The 20522-nt window shown below is 42.6% G+C and overlaps 2 protein-coding genes across 2 annotated transcripts; one reads left to right on the plus strand and one right to left on the minus strand.

Moving 5' to 3' along the window:
* Positions 1–1209: 1209 nt before the first annotated feature.
* Positions 1210–12159, minus strand: LOC311345299 (zinc finger C4H2 domain-containing protein). Its single transcript, XM_084469658.1, has 5 exons — positions 12011–12159; positions 11121–11292; positions 8404–8576; positions 2356–2518; positions 1210–1907 (listed from the first exon to the last, which is right to left on the minus strand). The coding sequence occupies exons 1-5, from the start codon at positions 12061–12063 to the stop codon at positions 1794–1796; spliced, it is 675 nt and encodes a 224-aa protein (XP_084325784.1). The 5' UTR covers positions 12064–12159; the 3' UTR covers positions 1210–1793.
* Positions 12160–14265: 2106 nt separating this feature from the next.
* On the plus strand, positions 14266–20334 carry LOC311345294 (moesin-like). The gene is made up of 14 exons (XM_084469653.1): positions 14266–14437; positions 14640–14723; positions 14842–14937; positions 15102–15224; positions 15515–15666; positions 15797–15880; positions 15995–16141; positions 16241–16337; positions 16533–16696; positions 16814–16944; positions 17271–17431; positions 17723–17815; positions 18387–18620; positions 19779–20334. The coding sequence occupies exons 1-14, from the start codon at positions 14414–14416 to the stop codon at positions 19941–19943; spliced, it is 1755 nt and encodes a 584-aa protein (XP_084325779.1). The 5' UTR covers positions 14266–14413; the 3' UTR covers positions 19944–20334.
* The last annotated feature ends 188 nt before the right edge of the window (positions 20335–20522 follow it).

Raw genomic sequence — 20522 nt, forward strand, 5'->3', positions numbered from 1 at the left:
GCCCCGTCTCCCAGCCCGACACGCAAGACCGGACCGACGGAGACCCGATAGGATTTGGCAAACGAGTTGTAAGAGTGGAGGATATGGCCAGTGATCACACACGGGACCGCGGCCCACTTTCTAGTGGACAGCCGAAAAAACGAGAGAGATATGCAGGGAAGAGTGACCTAACCTCCCACAATCTCACAGTGTCTCAAGGCCCCGACAACCAGCTGGTCCCCCCTCGACTCGTTTCCTTGCTGAGGCACAAGAGGTTGATGCAGGAGATGAGACGGGTGAGACAGCTCGTTTACATTTTGCGGCAATGAAATTCAGCCACCTTAGCAAGTCAATGACCTTTCTCTGCATAATGCGGCCCTAATCTTTCTTTTTGTGTGTGTGTGTGTGTGTGTGTGTGTGTGTGTGTGTGTGTGTGTGTGTGTGTGTGTGTGTGTGTGTGTGTGTGTGTGTGTGTGTGTGTGTGTGTGTGTGTGTGTGTGTGTGTGTGTTGACAGGCTTTGGAGGTGGAACTGCACTGCCCTTCTCTCTGTACTGCATGTGAGGAGGCCCGGGCCTCGCTGGCCTTGGACGCTTTTATCAGGAGAAAGAAGACACAACTTGACGCCGAAGGACGACAGACTCTACACTTGTGCAACAGTCAGCATTACTCACTAATGGGGCGTGGCAGTTAATCCAGCTAATCATATCCTTTGCAATTAATTATTTTTAATGAATGAACTTAAGGCATTTCGCCATTGTGTTACAGAACAGAATGTGCTCATTTGTCAGAGTTGGCGCAGAGCCTTCCCCAAACCTGTCTATGCCACTCATCGGGTTTTGGGGAGGGAGTACTAGGCAGTGATATGCAGGTCACAGCAACCTGTGGTTGTCATGGCAACAAATCAGGAACACAGGGTTGCCCTGACAACAGATGAGATGAGGGGTGACCCTGACAAAAATCGCAACAGGAACTCATTTTGCGAGACCTTGCTGTCCTTTTCAGATAGCTGCAGACATCACAGGCACAGTAGTACTACTACTAATACGATGAGGGGTGGGTCGGTGAGGAGGAGGGAATCCGACAAAGCACTTTACTTTATTTTATTGGAGGCACATAGAGAATGAATAGTTGTACGTATATCAAATCTGGGATTTAAATGTAACCTCTACAGCTGCTGGAGATATAATTGTTACACTGTGGAATGTCAACAAACGTCATCTACAATATCATTTGAGTACAAAACAGCCATTTATTTTTTTTGTATTGTATTAAAGTTTTAACACACAACACCATTCAAAGCATATAAGTCCCTTTTTTTTTACCTCACGTTCCAGTATTTAGTCACGTGTACGCTGTAAACATTTAAACAACATTACAGTTAATTCAACATGTCCAATAAACCTACTGAGGTCCTTCTATGGTCACAGAAACACAAGACAGTAATCCACGGAAACATGCTTTGCAATAACAGTTAAATTAAAAAGTTGAAAAAGATATTTAAAGTGAATGAACAACAATATGAGCACTACTTCACAACTACTACAACAGTTATTTTTTCCTTCTTTCTTTAATTTTGGCAGCAGTTCGGTCCATGGCAAGTAAACCTAATACACAGTTATGATTACATAAGTTCACACAGGTCGTTAGTACAGGTTATGTGGTATATTCACTGCTAAAACTTTATATGGAAGCTTTTTAGAGCCTGTCAGGCTTCACCTAAAAAACAAAAACAAATAGAAAATATCCATTGCTGACCGGCGTACCAGACCTGTTGCCTTTGAACATGAACGGAAAACCCAGACGAGAGGCGCTCCTATTCGTCCGGTTTCCTCTTGGGCTTCTTTGGGTTGCGGGAGCGACTCTTGGCCTTGCACAAGGGACATATGGGTGCGTTCCGGTGGATCTGCTGGTGGCACGACAGGCAGGCCTGTGGGGAGGTGGAAATGGGAGGTGGTGGGGTGTGGCGGTCAATAAGTGGATGGTTTAATTCTGGGCCTGGCGTTATCGAGCCCTCCTAAGAATTGCAAGTGGACGTGTGACTGTGGACTGTGGAAAAAAAGGCAGCTCATCTACACTTTCCCCAAACAAACACGCTTGGTGTGGTTTCCTCCATGCAGCCACCTTCTGGGCCCTCCTAGTGGGGAGGACTCCTCTTCTGCACTCATAACTAAGCCCTTCTGAGTTATGAGCGTTCTTAAGACGTCAGTATGTTGATACATTGCTTTTACTTCTTTGGAGCAGGGATAATAATAACTCTAGGAATTTTGCGATAGTGGAAACTGATTTTCCGCCCAGAAGCTGGATAAGTGGGGGTGCAGGCTCTCTCTAACGACGGCCTTGATGGGCGGTAGGCGACGGTTTGTGTGCGTGCGTACCTTCATAGGGGGGGGCTGCTGTCTGAAGGTGGCCGTCTGGCGGGCGTCTTGCTTCCTGGAGACCTGTAGCTGTTGGGCTGCGGCCGCCGCCGCTGCAAGGGATTCTGGGATGGCGGGCTCATGTGGCTCCTTCTGCCACTCGGCTTTCTGCTTTTCAAAGTAACTGTTGAAAGTAGAGAGAGGGAGAGAGAGAGTGGGGCCGAGTTGAGCGTGATTCTAATAGAGGTTTTAGAATCGCATCAAGGCTGATATTATCCCATCTGGGCTGCATACAGAGACCACAGGAGGAGGGAGACGTGACTACAAAGGAGAGCAAAAACCAGACGCACAATAGTCCCTATTGCAGAATTCCCTTTTTTGAAATACAATTTTGAATCAAAGTTGTGTGTGTGTGTGTGTGTGTGTGTGTGTGTGTGTGTGTGTGTGTGTGTGTGTGTGTGTGTGTGTGTGTGTGTGTGTGTGTGTGTGTGTGTGTGTGTGTGTGTGTGTGTGTGTGTGTGTGTGTGTTTTGACAGAAGCAGCCTGGGGAAAGAAATGCAGCCTTGAACTTTATGCCAGATCGGCTCACCCATTGTCCTCTCACCCATCAGCCTCTGGAAGTATAGCTAGAAAGAGTAGAACTGTGAGGGGGCTGGTCCCACTGTAAAGGTTAAAGTCTGACCAAAGCATTGTTTTTTCCTTAAAATTTATTTTTAAAAATGAACAAAAATTATTTTTTTTTGTGTTGTGGAATAATTTCTGATTGGAACAAATGTGTTTGAAATGTGACATAGCCACACAACTCTTACGCAGTCAATACCGATTAAAATGTTGGGACCCAGTATAATAATGAAAATATAGGGAAACTGTACGCTTAGCAGTTACACTGGATATATCCATCTTCCAGTTTCAGATAAGGTTCAAATATTCCTATAAAAACCATCAGTGGCTTTTCCCCAAACGTGTGTAAATCACCTTTAATACCACTTGTCCATTTTTTCGTTGGGGGAGTGCCGGCCAGTGCAGGCCAACCTTTTTGAAATGTTTTGAAATGTTTTGACTACGTGCGCAATGCAGTTACAATTCCTTTTGGAAGTGTCACTGACAAACTCAGCCTACCCCCCTTGGGAACATTTACACTGCAGTGAACCAATGTTTACCCTGGACCATCTGGAAATCTATCTCTCCAGCTGCGGAAGGACAATCCCTGAAGATTACGATACTTCCCCCCTGCCTCCCCCACCGAATCGGTCAAGTGGAGTTCCAAACAGAAGGCCCTGTTTTTAGTTGACATCCTACTTGACGTGTGTGTGTGTGTGTGTGTGTGTGCGTGTGTGTGTATATATTAGTGCTTTCAAACGATTCAAATATTTAATCGCGATTAAACGCATTAATGTCATAGTTAACTCTCAATTAATCCCAGATTTTCATCTATTCTAAATGTCCCTTGATTTATTTTTATCCCATTCTTTTTTTTCTCATTTTAATACTCTTATCAACGTGGAAAAGCGGATCGGCTTGCTTTGTGCAAATGTTTTTTTATTCAAACAACATTGGCATATACTGTAGTGTTCAATTTCACACTAATATTCTCACTTGGAGCAGCAGTCATTCACCCTTGGAGCAAATAATCTCTCACACAATGTAACACTGTCCATCACTAAAAGGGTTAAAAAAAAAAGAAAGAAAAAAAAGAAAAATTAATGTCGCGATTAAAAAGTTGACGCTGTTAAAATGGGTTTGCGTTAACGCCGTTAATAACACGTTTAACTGACAGCACTAATGTGTGTATATATAATATATATTCTATATACACATACACACATATACTTTATATGTTATGTTTGTGTTATGTATGTGTATATCTTTAAATGAAACGTGTTTTTTATCTTGAGGAAGCCAAATTGGTATCGTACATCCTATTGCTCCTGATCCTAATTCAGAAGGAGAGTAGGAGAAACAACAAAATCGTTGTGTCTCAGCTTGCTCCAGCACTCCTTGAAGCTACTACTGGGTTTCTGGTAGAGGGTTGAACTGGCTTCAGCCTTACTCGGCAAATAGAGATTATAATGTCTGCATTAATAATCATGTGTCCTCAGGTCCTCATAGAATTTATCTGGCAAACCCAATAACCTGAATCCACTGTCCTCCCTGATTGCTAGGCCGCCACCAAAGATTGGAAGTCTTGTTAATCATCAGATCAGAATATTACTTTTGTCCATCGTGTTACTAAGCTCGCCCAGTCATGATTCAGATTTATTAAGCTAAAAAATATTTCTCGCGTCTGGATGATTGTAATTGCCCCTTCACGCGCCTCAGTCAAGATGCTCTGAAGCTCATACAGCTGGATCTAAATTCAACCCCCAGGCTTTTAATCAGAACGCGCCCTCCGCCCCCCATTACCCCTGTACCCGACCCTCTGGAACCTTCTCCCCCAGATGCGCTCCATCTTTCGGCTGAAGCTCCACGGTGCGCAGCTCCCATGCGTCAAACGCCGTCCCGAGCACCAATAGAAAGCGTCGCGCTGCGGCACCGTTGTGGTTTTTTTTGAAAGCAGCAGATCAACAAACATAGTCGCTATAGGCTACCATGACGTTATACGAGTTGTTTTATGACCACATACATGGCCCTGATGCCCATGATCCTCTGTTTGCACTTACAATGATCGTCACATTAATTCATAGTTACTTATGTCCTTTCGGGCACTTTGTTTGCGGTTTAGTCACTTTATTTACTGTCATTGCTCATTCTTTTGAGCAATGACACACACTCTTTTTTTTTGTGGAATTATGTACAACAAAACAGCTTTAAAAAAGGGCTTTTTTCACTCACGGCGACGCTAGGTCATAGGACAGCGGCGTGAAGGATAGCGGGGTGTCACGTCACCGCGTGCTGGAGCGGGTCTAGCCTCCGCCGGTGTGGGCTAGTAGGTCGTAAATAATGGGAGCGTTCTTTTTGTGTGTTTGGCTCATGACAGTTCACAAGTCCAACCCTCTGCACCGCAGAGGGTTCGACCCCATGCTGCTATACATTGGAGGTGTCACATCCCGGCGTGCCATGCTGTTAACCTGCTGATGTGTGTCATGCCTTTATAATAAGAACTGTGTGAAGGTTGAATAATAGAGAACCCCACCCCACCCCACCCCATCAGGGCGGGTTGGTCCCCAGAACTATATATTACAACTAGACTAGAATTAGATGAGATATATTAGATATATTAGTTCTGGGGGGGGTTGGTCCCCAGAACTATATTATTAGGTAATTATATTCAATCGTAGGACTGGAGGTGTATTACCCTAATGGAAACATCTAGAGGGTTTTATATGAAGGACTGTCAGACATGTCGAGAGAACACAGACACAGCACAACATACTTTTTATGCTGCTATTAATCATGCTATTTGTGTTTGCTAAGGTTGTATTGCCCAATGTCCTAAACCGCGTGTCTTCGTCACGCTGTGTAACTTTGTACTTTGTGCGAACACACACACGCATGCACGGGTCACGTTTGTACAAGGGGTATGTGGGAGGTTTCTGCAGTCTAGCGTAACCAGTTTGACTGCTACGGGTAAATCAGTTTGATGTATGGTTATGTGAGGAATGATTGTTGATTATTTGGATGTGGGTTTGAATTGCTTTGTATTTGAAACGGAACCAAAGTTTTTACAGCCACTCAAATGGTGTAAACAATAACCAATCCAGCCAATGCTGAATCAAACCAGGATTTCTTCCAGTCAAAACACTGAAGGGAAAAAGTCAAGAAAATATTTAATCAAAACTGATGAATGTAGTGAAATCATTAAGCACTGTAAGCCAGAGTGACTCTGTGGGAAGGTTTTCAGTCAGGACCACATGGAATAAATGAGCAGGTAGGTGTGACTGTGTCTGCACAAACCAAAGCTCAAGGGGTGGCGCGCCAGCCCAGAGCACAGAGTCTCAAACTCATCTGCTTTCATTCTGCTTCAATGCGAACCCAAGAACCCACTACCACACAGCAGGCCGAGCCGATGTCCATTGCAGAGCGCAGCTCCTTTTTTCCGGCCCGGGGTTTATTTAATATGCCTTTGTTTTGAAAGACAAAAGACCATTCAGCTTTCGCTCTGCGCTTGAGAGGACTATCAGAACTAATTTGATAGTGGTCTTGGTGTCATAACTTATTTAAGTATTTTCCACCATTGTGTAATTTCTGCTTCTCATACAGATATCCTGCTCAGGCACGCTAACTAATATTGAATACAACTTTCCAATGTTTGTTTACGGCAAATGAATATCGGACCTTGAAAGAATGTAGAATGTTTTGATTTAATTCAGCTGAATCAGAGAGCAGGCAACAGCCATGTGATGTGGGTCAAACCTAGAAGCTTTGCTGGAAGACCCTGACCACTAGAATATAGGCCATGGGCATCCATGACCTTTGGTATGGGTAGACATTGGAGTCCGATCAAGCACCTTAACTTTTAAAATATTCCGCCCCATACATCTAGCAGGATTACATTAATGTACTATATTCAGGATGCATGATGTATTATATACATGTATATATTACTCAACCTATATAGCCTAGTGAAGACTTGTACTGCGTCCTTTCACCAAAATATCCTTTTTATTTAGAGGATTAAATTATACTGGAGTTTAACTTTTTAATCCTCGTATAAAATAGTGACGCGAATGGCTTTTCACAGATGAGGGGGATTATGACGGAGTGGTTGTTTTTTAGAGCCCTAAAATAGGCCATCGCTCTTTCGTAGAAGGTTGGTATCCACAACAAAACTCTACAACAATACAATGCACACCTTTGTGTTATCAAAAGCAGGCTATGGTATATTCACGTCCTGTGGTTCAAGGAAAGGTTTGCTTGTAGCACCGACTCCCAGCAGTAACTTGATACCATGGGATCCAAAACGGCAGGGATTATTAACACCTGCTTTTTTTTACATGAAGCCTCGAGGCTTCGTGTAAAATTAGATCAATCGTTTTAAAATGAGATCAAATAGAAATGTGGTAGAGAAAAATACAACCGCTAATCGCGAATCTCTAATTAAAGAATGCTCATGAGATATTATACATCTGTAGTGCTGTGACATTAATTACTGTATAATAATCGTCAAACCGTGGTTATTCCTCAGACTATAATCTTACCACCAAAATTTATAATCGTTGCATCCCTACACCGAAGTCATCGGTGCTGCAGCATTTTATCAAAAAGGAAGCAGAAAAGTATGCAGGTATATCGTCTAAAAGTTTTTTTCATGATGTCTGTGACGACTTTCGTGTTTAACACTTCACAGGCCTGAATGTGAACTTATCAGAATTCGTACCTTAGCACGAATCGCATGGGATCCATTGGGACGCAATATATTAAACACAGAACAAAACCTAAACATCCGACGGTCTGACGTGTGTCGTCTATCGTCTACGCTGCCCGACGTGGCGCCTCCCGGCTCGTCTGGAGTCAGACCCCATGATTGAAGCTCTGCCGTGACCCAGCTGGACTCGGGGCCAAGATTGTATCTGAAACCCACTGACTTTCTCCCAGCTTATTGTTATTATATCATGATATGTATGCTAGCAGGTACAGCAGAGTGCACTGTGGCCGATTAAGTTGATCTAGAGATAACGTCTAGATATTTCTCGACCAATCCTAGAGTTGGTTGAATTTCAGTCAAACAAGATCTTTCTTTGGTTGACCGCAGCCCTAGTGTGTACATGTGCGTGTATTAATGTATGTGTGTGTACATGTGCATGTATTAATGTATGTGTGTGTGTACATGTGCATGTATTAATGTATGTGTGTGTACATGTGCTTGTATTAATGTATGTGTGTGTACATGTGCTTGTATTAATGTATGTGTGTACATGTGCGTGTATTAATGTACGTGTGTGTACATGTGCGTGTATTAATGTTTGTGTGTGTACATGTGCGTGTATTAATGTACACGTGTGTACATGTGCGTGTATTAATGTATGTGTGTGTACATGTGCATGTATTAATGTATGTGTGTGTACATGTGCGTGTATTAATGTATGTGTGTGTACATGTGCGTGTATTCATGTACGTGTGTGTACTCACTCAAGGGAGAGCTTCTCCTCTTCCTCGTTGAGGTTGGGCAGTCTGTGCAGGCCCAGGGTCATTCTGAGTGCGTCCACGTGCTCCTTCAGGGGCTTGTATTCATCGTGCAGCCTCCGGGTTGTCTCCAGCAGCTTGTTCAGGTCGTTCTCAGACTGCTTGATGGTGCTCTCCATCTGAACCGACAGGAATGGTGAGCATATGCCGACATGGGCCCAGTGGATATTGCCTCATTGAGTCAAGGCGCTCAAGTGCACCGGGGGTGGCCCCCAGGCCATGACCCCTTTCCCTCATTGGCTAGAGTGCCCCTTAGGGGTGTGAATATTAATCGATTTGCATCGATGAATCGATCATACAGCCGACGATTTGATGCATCGATTCATCCGCGAGAGTATCGATTTTTTTTTTTTTTTTTTAGCACATAAGTGCGTATAGAATACTGTTTCTGTATTCTTAATGAAAGGCAAATGATTATTTTTGTTTTTGTTGATTTATTAGATAGATATTATATTAATAGATATAATGTAAAAAATATTGAGTATCAAATCTAATCGTATCGTGGGGAATTCTGACGTATTGAAAATAATCGAATCGTTGGCTTAAGAAATCAATATCATATCGAATCGTCATGAAGTCTCCGATTTACAGCCCTAGTGCCCCTCTCACTTCTTTATTTTATTATTGCTATTTATATAAATATCATTATAGATACGGATACACAATCAGTTTTTTTAGGATCTTTGTAATGTATGATCTGTCGATTCGATACCGACCCCCGATTTTTTTTTTTATCTTAGTGAAATATTTATTACTGTGACGTTCTTATGAAAATCACGGTGTGCCGATTATATCAAGTTTCTTAGTTGGCACAATATCAGAGCTGCATGGTGCGAGAGTTATTGTTCATTGTTGAGCGGAAGGCAACTTTGTTTGTTGACATGACTGCGTACAAACACAAACACATCGGACTACAGAGTTTAGTTTGGCCTAATTAACCGTGGTGGAGCCACACGGTTTTTTTTTTGAACGTGTGTAGAAATGTAGATGTCAAAGAAGGTGGAATAAATTAAACATTACTTTAAGTGTTTAATGGAATGAGTCAGGCTACGCACTCACTCACGCACTAAGGAAAGGAGCTTGGACAGATAATACCATAGACTCTAGTATGGATAATACACAAACAACACAGACTAAAGTCCCACATATAATCAAATGTAATAGTTCTATAGTTCTACTTCGCTACTGGGAAGTATGTGTATGTTGGTTAGTGGTGGGGGAAACAAAAGATTCTGTTCAGTATCGCAATATTTTAGAGCACACAATTATAGCAATACAGTAGCGCAAAGTATTGCAATATTAATATTTTATTTCGTTTACTCTTGATAGCATGAAGCATGTTGACCAACTCCTTTTTCTGAACAATTTTACTGTTACTCTATTATGTCTGCTTTATGTTACTCTCTTGTAATTAAATAATTTTAAGTTATGTGCTGGGAGTTCAGCATTCATGTGAGAGGTCTCTTACTATGGCCCTGTGTCCTAAATGTTCAAGGACAAAGTTGTTTCACTACCCTCCTAAGTTTCTGCATTTCAGTTAATGTGTAGAAGATAATGTTGTTCACAGAATTAAATGTGACATTTTAAGTGAGTTGATCTTATTTTCCTCATTTTTGTATGCATGTATTATGCATTTATTATGCCTTTGAATAATATGGGAAACATGAATCGCAATATATTGCAGAATCTAATCGCAATACTTGCTGTATAGCAAAATCGTAATAATATTGAATCGTGGCCCAAATATCGCAATACTATAAAATCATTAAATTTTTGCCAATTCCCACCCCTAATGTTGGTAACTAAGCTTTGGATAACAAATAATGAGTCAGACAGTTCCATGGGTCATTATTGTATTCTGTGTGTATCTAGAATAAATGGTTGAACGTATTTTACAGAAGAGGGAAGCCCAGATAGATGCAGGCTCAACAAAAAGCTATTCCTATGGTTAATGATTTATGACTATGGTCTCAGTGACTGAACCTAATGAAGGTATGTCTTGTGAACCATCGTTTTTCATGTGATTATGGTGTATATACAGACCGATCATCAATCGGTGCATCACTAATTATAAAAATCATTGTAATATACAAATGCATTGCTTTCATTATTATAAACGAGAGTTGAGTGACCGTAACATCCAGGAGTTGATGGAACAAACAAGGTTGTTCAGGAGGGGGTGATTCTTGACTCTTCATCAACCCAGAAACAATGAATGACATTTGACTTGACGTGACAATTGCCATTGTCCACATTTAGGTAAAAACTAAAGTTAACTAAAACTAAGTTTTTAACCCCAGTGAGCCTCATATAGTGACGCCTATATCCGCTTATGGCATTTATGCAACACCTCAATATATTCCAAAGCATGGCCAAATGTTCTGTTTAAATATTGGCCTTTTTTTTTGGCAAAGACGAAACGTCTGCTCATGCAGATTTCAGTAATGTTTAAAAGAATAAGTGCAGGTTGTTCCATTCAAAATATATCAATATCAAAATTGCCCTTTTGGTCATACTGTTTTTTTAAGCAGTAAACTCAAAATGTAACACAATGTAATATTTTGGGGGAGAAAAAAAGGACGGAAAGAGATAAACATTTCGAAAATCCTGCATTGTCAATATCTTTAACTCCTTAAAACGTCATCTGCGTGTATGTTACCGACCACATTGATATCAGCGTGGATGAGCCGCAATTCCTCAACGTGGGCCATCTTCTCCTGGAGCAGCAGGTCCATCTCCTGCTTGTACTCCTTCAGGTGCTTCTCCTCGGACTCCAGAGAGTCAAATTCTGTCTTGAGGCGAGATTTGATCTTCTGCATTTGGATGGTTTTGTTCCTGGAGGGCAGAGGATGACAGCAGTCAAGACAAAGCGTTGAAGCAATATACGACTGATAGGGGAGGGAATGAAAACACTAGGGTTTTTAGTTGTTTTGGGACACGTAATACAGCAGTTGTACACGATGTATTAATATACTGCGCCGTATCTTGCGTGGTGAAATGACACCTTCGCGTGAGATATTCATTTTCTAAACATGTTAAACTATTGTTTTTCAACTGTGTCGTGCAATTGCTGCACGGCGAACGTCCAGGGAGCAGACCTTCGCACAAAGGTTTAGCTCATAACTAGATCACGAAGCGCTGCTACACGGCTCAGTCGCCGGAGCGGTCGAAGCTAACCCCGTAGCAACATTAGCAGAGCAGTGCATCTGGCACTGGTTGGTAAACATCTGGAAACGCTGGGGCAAGCATGACCAGAAGAATCCAGCTACAGTTTCAGATGTATTCTTTTGCACTTCCTTAAACGATACAAACAGTCGTTTGCCGGTGTCGCCCCAGGCAAACCATTTTTTTTTTAAAGAAGTCAGAGCTCTAGCGGTAACGGAGAGGTTATAACCCAGCTAACGTTAGCTAGTAGCCCCAGTAACAAAAGCCGAGCCAAGAGGCTGCTCCGGCGGGTTAGCGACGTGCAGCTGGTCCTGGCTCTTCTCCTAAAACATCCAACCCCACCGCAATCCTCCACGTATTCTATTGCATTCGATAGGAGCGTCCTTACCTTATCTCTAATATATTTTCTAATTTGCACATGATTTCTTGCTCTTCCGCCATGATTTGAGACCTTAAATTGTTCAAATTGTCAAACTCAGACTCGCCGTGGTATGGCCCTAATAAAAACACAATAGCTGGCGTGTGCGCGCATAGAGGCGCGCACGCCCGAGGGGGAACGGGGCTACGTGTGGTGCACGTAGTGACCTCCGTGCGGACGTTGGAGCGCGCAGGCTCTTTGATTCCACCTCCTTCTGTTATTTGCCAGAAACTATAACTTTTCCATTGATGGTCTGGCTGTTATTACCCTAATGACTAAATCATACATGGAGTTGCTTTGTGAAGACATTTTCTTTGTGTGCCCTTATAAATCTACCATCCATTATATGAGTATATGATATATGATACAATTATTGTAATGTGGCCTATAATAGGCCTATTTCTTTTTTAATACACCTTTTTATTCCGGTTATGGTTAGACGTGTTGTTGGTGAAAATATAATGGCAAGAGCCGATTCCAGAACTCAGCAATAGTTTATGTGGTCCGACGAGATCACATGGCTTCTTGGATGGCTAACGATAAACTTGTGTAGGATCAGGCCCCAGGTCCACAGGCATTGCTGGATTAACCAAGAGAAAGCCTTGGGGGCAATACAATGGTCCATTTGAACCCGTTCTATAATCCTTGCAGGCATCACAAGCACTTTCATATGACTCTGCAGCGTAAAGGCCACTTTGGGAACCTGTTTAGTTCAGTTATAGAAGATAAAAGCTATACAATGTCGTTTGTAAGTATGTTTTTTTATACTGTTTCCTAATAGAATCTTTATCTTTACCGTATTTGACATTTACCTGGTATTCTGAGCCATGGCTGAAGTAATTCTTAGGCCTCTGAGGCGGCCGAACTTGCACGCTAACGAAGGCTATGAATATATATATTTTTTACACTTTTCTTTCTAGTATTATGAGGAAATTGCTGGAACAAACAGCATGTGGTTGTCGTGTAAGCTTACAGGGTTTCTCTTGGCATCTGTTTTGTGTTGGCATTGAAGTGAAACAGTGTTCCCTACAGCTATTGACTTTGTTGCAGAGTATTTGGGAAAAACAGTGCTTCTCAAATTTCATCAAACATCTCGTCGCAAACATCTGTATTAGTATCATTATTAGTAGTACACACATTTATTTATTTTACCATTGTAGCCTATTGGTATTATTATAATATTATTACTCTAATTATTATTATTCATTGATTGACACCATTAATAACAAGAGTGAGTCATTTTTTAACGTTGCTTAACACATCATTTACCAAATACCCTGGTGGAGGGTTGTCGTCACATGTCAAAGCTAAAACATTATCCCGAACTCTTGGCAATCTTCAGTCCCATTCTCAGGCCATCACAATTTGCACTGTTTAACCATCCAAAAGCTCTTAATGCTCTTTCACAATGTGTGAGAAGAATCGTCCCATCCCCTACAGTGTTTCGCTTTACCCAACAGAAAGGGTCATGGTCTTTCCAGGGATGATAACATTTCCTTTGAAATTCCCAACTCAAGATGAACCCGGGGCTGTACTATACTTCAAACAGAAATAGTATCTCATACCTAGGTTGATTAAATTCTAACCATCATGGCTGCATAGGAGGACATTAATTACTTTAACATTAATGCAGCTGTGTACCACTTGCAGTTGTGCAGGCTTGTTAACAGACTCATAAAATCTCTAGTTCCTGTTTTGAAACATGATAGCTGTTATTCTAGTTGGCCCTGGTTGTCATTGTGGTTTCCACCAGTTCCACCAGTACTTTTATGTTGTCAAGCAACAATGAAACAATGAAAGAGCTATAGCTCACAGTATTGTATATTCTTTCATTTCCAGAGGCATTGTCATCTGCATGCTATAGTTGTCATCCATCATACATGAATTGTATTTGTTTTTGGACGTAATTGACTTACCTTTATTATACTTTATTTGTTAATTTTATATTGCTTTGTTTTGGATATACATAACATTAAACACTAAAACCATACATTATTAGTAGAGAGAAAGAATGTGTTGGGTCTCTGGAATTTTACATTTAACCACAGTTAAAGTAGCAATCATGTATAAAGGATAAAGTACGCAATAAGCATATAATCCTGTGTATAAGTGTATATAGTCCTACTTCAACACATAGGCCTATTTCAACACACACCTTGGAATGATTAGTCCTATATCATTAACATGACCAACAGCGAGCAGCGTTTCAAAAACATGTAGGCCCTATGTAAGATTAACACCAAACAAATAGTCTCATCACTGGAACCCAATCGTAAATGACTTCATGAACCATGGTTTCAGTCGTGAATGTATCGCAATTAAACTGTGAGCTTCATTTTCTGATTGTAGTCCCCACCAACCTCTTGCGATTGGATGCTCCTGGTTGAACAGAAGAATGTAAGGAACCCCTTGTATTGCTTTTTTGGTCATTTACCTGTGAAAAATACATTAAAAGGAATGTGGCAAAGTTTGTTTATTGCCATTGTAATGTGACAGAATAGTTCTGCATCTGCACCCGTTATCTTTTGTGTCTCATGACACAGAAGGCCTGACCACTCGGGGACCCTCCCCCTGCTGTATCTCAATGTGTTTCTGCCAGATAAATGTTCGCGTTACCACCATGGACGCCGAGCTGGAGTTCGCTATCCTCCATAGCACCACCGGCAAGCAACTCTTTGACCAGGTAGGCCTACACCGCTCCGTGGGCCTGCGCACAAGCCCGACTCCAATAACGCTCCATAATACTCATTTAACAAGATCCATTTCATGGATTTCATTATGGATTTTCTTTGTGGCATCAGATAGTGAAGACAATCGGGCTGAGAGAGACCTGGTTCTTCGGCCTTCAGTTCCAGGATAGTAAAGGATTCTCCACCTGGCTCAAACTCAACAAGCGGGTAGGCCTACGGGAAAGTTTGTGTCCGCTTGGTTTGTAAATCTTACATCATGCTTTTATTTATTATCGCCCCCCCCCACCCCCCTTAGTAAATGTCACCGCCATGGGGGCTCATTAGAGCTTATCTTAATTTCACTGTCGCCCTGCTGGGAATCCCCATCCCAGGTGACGGCGCAGGATGTAAAGCGGGAGAACCCGCTGTTGATCAAGTTCAGAGGCAAGTTTTACCCGGAAGACGTCGCCGACGAGCTAATTCAGGAGGCCACGCAGAGGCTCTTCTTCTTGCAGGTTATGAGTGACAGCTTGCATGCGAGCACCAAAGAACACTCCCCTCTCCACTGTCAAAAGAACCACAACACATTCACATTTTAATCGGCCGTCATACACACACAAGCCAAGACGTGTGTGTCTGTGTCCGTGTTTGATGTATTCGCTTAACGTTTAATGGACTGCAATTGCAGAGGCCCGCTGTGACAGCCACTTCGTGCTCACATTTGTTTTGCTGAAGTAGGAATTGATAAAACTCAGTGTATCTGTGATGCACTGTGTAAAACGCAACCCACTGTAATGTGTTCCAGGTTAAAGAAAGCATTCTGAATGATGACATCTACTGCCCACCAGAGACCGCAGTACTGCTTGCCTCTTACGCCGTTCAAACCAAACATGGGGATTACAGAAAGGACTACCACATCCCAGGGTACCTGGCAAAAGAGAAACTACTGCCGCAGAGGTGACCTCACGCGTGCTAATTGATATCAATTAGTGTGTTTTTTATTCATTTAGCATGTGTTGTCCATTTTTTAACATTAAATTGGGGCTGTAGTGATCTGATCGCTGTTTGTTTTTGTGATGGAAACCAGGGTTTTGGAGCAACACAAGCTCAACAACAGTCAGTGGGAGGAACGGATCCAGGTCTGGCACCAGGAACACAAGGGCATGCTGAGGTAACACAGCTCTGCAGAGCCTGCGTGCACACACTGTCTCACTCACAGGCACACGCACACCTGGCACACACAAACATCCCTGTGGTCTTATGTCCTGGAGAATTTACTCCACAGAGAAGATGGCATGGTGGAGTATCTGAAGATTGCCCAGGACCTGGAGATGTACGGGGTGAACTACTTCAACATCAAGAACAAGAAAGGATCCGAACTGTGGCTGGGTGTAGACGCCCTCGGCCTCAACATATACGACAAGATGGACAAGTAGGAACAATTTGGCAAAGCCATTTAGCAGCGTTGTCCATGGTAAAGCCATTGTGTCCGACTTCTCAGCTCATTATCTCTGTCTCCATAAAACACCAGGATGACTCCAAAGATCGGCTTTCCATGGAGCGAAATTCGAAACATCTCCTTTAATGACAAGAAGTTTGTCATCAAGCCAATTGACAAGAAAGCCCCGGTACTTCCACCCTTTCTTGTTTACTGCTATGCCTCCACCTTAAAAAACTCCTCCGGCCACATAAGATCTTGCATACATCTCTTTAATGGCCACAGTGTCTGAATAAGTTACTTAAAGGATGTGTTGCCGGTGATGTATTTGAGCACCAATCAGGTTTGTAATCCTGTGTCATTTCATCTGTGCCTTTGTTCCAAGGACTTTGTATTTTACGCTCCACGCCTGCGCATCAACAAGCGCATCCTGGCCTTGTGCATGGGCAACCACGACCTGTACATGAGGAGGAGGAAGCCGGACACCATCGAGGTGCAGCAGATGAAAGCCCAGGCCAAGGAGGAGAAGAGCAAAAGGCAAATGGAGAGGTGAGGACGAGGGAGCGCTATCGGTTTGTCGATGAGGGAATTGTTTGCACAAAGTCGTCATGCGCTGTGAAAAGGTTTTGGCTGCAATTATTTTTGTTTTTATTTTATTTTTGTCAGGGCTCTGCTCGCGAGTGAGAAAAAAAAGCGTGAGAACGCTGAGAAGGAAACTGAGAAGATTGCCCGGGAGACCATGGAGTTGATGGAGAGACTGAGACAGATTGAGGAGCAGACAAAGAGGGCTCAGGACGGTATGACAAGAATCCAAATACAAATGAGTCTAAATCACATCTTCCTTTCCCCAGTGTCATACAAAGACCCAAAGCAGGCTTCTTGTTATTTTTTGGAACATCTCTCGGTTTCAGAATTGTCAGTTTTTCAGTAGTAATTACCTCTGAATGGTCGTTTAGAAACGACATCTGCTTGTTGGGTAGAATCAATAAGTTCTTGTTCATATGTGTCCGCACAACTCCCTTTGTGTGTGTGTGTGTGTGTGTGTGTGTGTGTGTGTGTGTGTGTGTGTGTGTGTGTGTGTGTGTGTGTGGTAACGAAACCTTGGAGGGTTTGTGTTCTTCAGAGCTGGAGGAGCAGACTCGGAGGGCCCTGGAGTTGGAGAAAGAGAGAAAGATTGCTCAGGCGGAGGCTGAGCGTCTTGATAAGGACCGCAAGGCAGCGGTGGAGGCCAAGGCAGTGCTGATGAACCAGTCGGAGCACCAGCTGAAGAACCAGGAGAATCTGGTGCTGTTGCACAACTCACTTAACTTAAAACGCACACACTCAAAAGATATCAAGAAGCCAAAAGACTCAGAAGAAATGTTTCTCTTTTTTTTCCGCACATAAATCACAGATTACTTATACATTTAGATAGAGTCCACATGCAAATAAAAAAAAAAAAGTCACACACCCAAATAAAAAATGCTCTGAAGTTTTTTTCGCATATAAATGAACACATTGTCAAACAGAAGCCTGATCGGAAATCCCTGATCTCTTAACTTGTCACTTGTCCCCCATTTGTGTGCATGTGTGCAGGCCACGGAGCTCGCAGAGCTTACCTCTAAGATATCCAGGCTGGAGGATGCCAAGAAAAAAAAGGACGAGGAGGCAAAGAGGTGGAAGACAAGGGTGAGCATCAGCGGAAAAAAGTTAAGTGATGATGAATGAATTAAAGATGAGCTCGGTGACTCCAGCGAGACCTTGGTAGAAAAGAAAAGAAACTACGGAAAAAAAAAGTTCGGTTTTCTGTCACTGAGCGCAGTGTTGTCTAATTCCTAAAACTTCAGAAGTTGGACCTGGCGACAGTGCTCACGTCAAGTTAAGAAAAAAAAAAAGGGGAGGGGGCAAGGAAGACCTTGGAAACTTCAGTAGGTTGGCAGCAGAGTGTGTGCCTGTTTGCCAGTAAGTGGCAACGCATGTCCATTTGGCATTTAGATCCGGCTTTTGTTGTTTAATAATTATATTATAACATAATTTTGTCTTAAAACAAAATATTTGACTATTCTTCATTATTGTATCTCCATTACACATGTTTGACTTGTTAATAAGAGTCACTGTGAGTGAGTTCCAATATCACTCAACGAGCGTAGATCAGTGGGAGTTCTGCATAACATTCCCAGGCAGGAACCTTCCATTAGGAAACCACTGTGGCGTCCACAATGGGAGTTCTCCTGAACTCCCCGTGTGCACGCGTTGACAGGCAATGGCCGTGGAGGGTGACCTTGAACGAACCAAAGTGGATCTGAAGAGCAAACTCCTGGGCGTCCACATCCAAGCCACGGTGCACAGCCACATGCACGAGCACGACGAGACGGACGAGAGCAGCGCCGAGGCGAGCGCTGAGCTCACCTCGCCGGACATGGTACGGGACCGCAGCGAGGAGGAGAGAGTCACCGAGGCCCAAAAGAACAAGAGGCTGCGCAAGAATCTCAAGGTCTGTGCCGTTGGCTGTACACGTACAAGTATATACCGTAAATCACACATCATCAGATATATTCAAACGACAAAGCCCTATACATTATTTATTTGTGAGAGAGAATGGAACCGGGTCGAAAATGAGTACCTGACATGAGCCAATGGCGGAGAGATGTATAGGCTGCTGTTTGGCAGGTAAAGAGGATTCAGGGCTGTGTATTAAACTATTGATTGGCCGGTAAAAAAAAAATACATTATGGAACGGAACTATAGCTGTATCCGTTAAGGAGAGCTCATAAGGCATTGCATATGATGCCAATTGTAGGACATGATACATATTGAAACTGGAAATAAGACTTCCAATGCATGGGAGGTGGAACAGAAGAGAATGAGAATATAACTAGCAAAGATTTTAAATATTTTTTTTAATTTATAAATGGTAAATGGTCCTCATTTATATAGCGCTTTTATAAAGTTTCAGTGCTTTACAGTGTTGACTGACATTCACCCATTCATGCACACATTCACGGCGGAGTCAACCACGCAGGGCGACAGTGAAGTTAATATATTAACTGTAAATGCAAAGATACAAAATGCATGACCTTCTCTTAGAATTGTAAACACATGCCCTTTACCATTATACTAGTAAATACACAGTAATAGTAGTAAAATACATAGTAATATTGCCTTTGTCAATGGCATCTTGCAGCCTGCTTTCCAACCAATCTTTTTACAAATGTAACAATATTAATATATATTTGCACAGAATAAAAAAAAGTATTTTATCATGCCACCCATGTTGCATTATCAAATAGGTATGGAGGAATCTGCAGTTTTCATCCAGTTCTATTATGAAGAAAATAAATTGCATCCCGTCCTCACCAACAACAAAAGCATTGTCGTGTGGTAGCCTACCAAAAATAACAGAAAAACACAATAGAAGCTTTTGATTAGTATGCCTACGTTTTGCGTGTGTGTTGGGGGGGTGGGCTGCAGTTTTCCCAGTCTTTCGTGTGAGGTTTACGCGTGTGTGTGTGTGTGTGTGTGTGTGTGTGTGTGTGTGTGTGTGTGTGTGTGTGTGTGTGTGTGTGTGTGTGTGTGTGTGTGTGTGTGTGTGTGTGTGTGTGTGTGTGTGTTCGTGTGCGTGTGCGTGTGCATGGCCCGGTGCTCCCTCCAGTTCTTGAGCACTGACTTGGCTTGCGCCGTAGATGAGACGAAGAAGACCCCGAACGACCTGATCCACGCGGCGAACGTCAAGGCTGGTCGGGACAAATACAAGACCCTCCGCCAGATCCGACAGGGCAACACAAAGCAGCGCATCGACGAGTTTGAGTCCATGTGAGGGGGGGGGGGCATATGAGCGGTAATAATGAGGCAGAAAGAAACTGACAAACACCGAGATAACAAAGTTTCAGACGTTATTGATGATGCATCCTGCGGAGTCAGAACGCCAACGCAGGATGTAGCCTAACCCCATTCCACGGTGGCATTTAAATGATTTGACTTAATGTTTGAAGTTCCATAAAATGTAGACCACTTAAAAAAATATGTTGTTCGCACGATATGCATAGTCCGTGTAGCCTATTCAATCAATATTTTCAAGATCGCATTGCCAAAACCTGAGCATAATTTACAATGTTAAAATTGTTACTATATAGCCTAGGGAAGTCAATATGATATCTAGTAGACCAATCGTATTTTTATGTATCCTACATTTTTCATGTGTATGCCAACAATTGCCTGTAATTGCCTGTAAGTGTGTGTGTGTGTGTGTGTGTGTGTGTGTGTGTGTGTGTGTGTGTGTGTGTGTGTGTGTGTGTGTGTGTGTGTGTGTGTGTGTGTGTGTGGTTACCAGGCAGTAATCGATGATCAATGATCGCAAAACAATAATAAAATGCAACAAATCAATTTGATCAAGTAG

This window comes from Micromesistius poutassou, assembly GCF_964030765.1.
Source record: "Micromesistius poutassou genome assembly, chromosome: 6".
Lineage (NCBI taxonomy): Eukaryota > Metazoa > Chordata > Actinopteri > Gadiformes > Gadidae > Micromesistius > Micromesistius poutassou.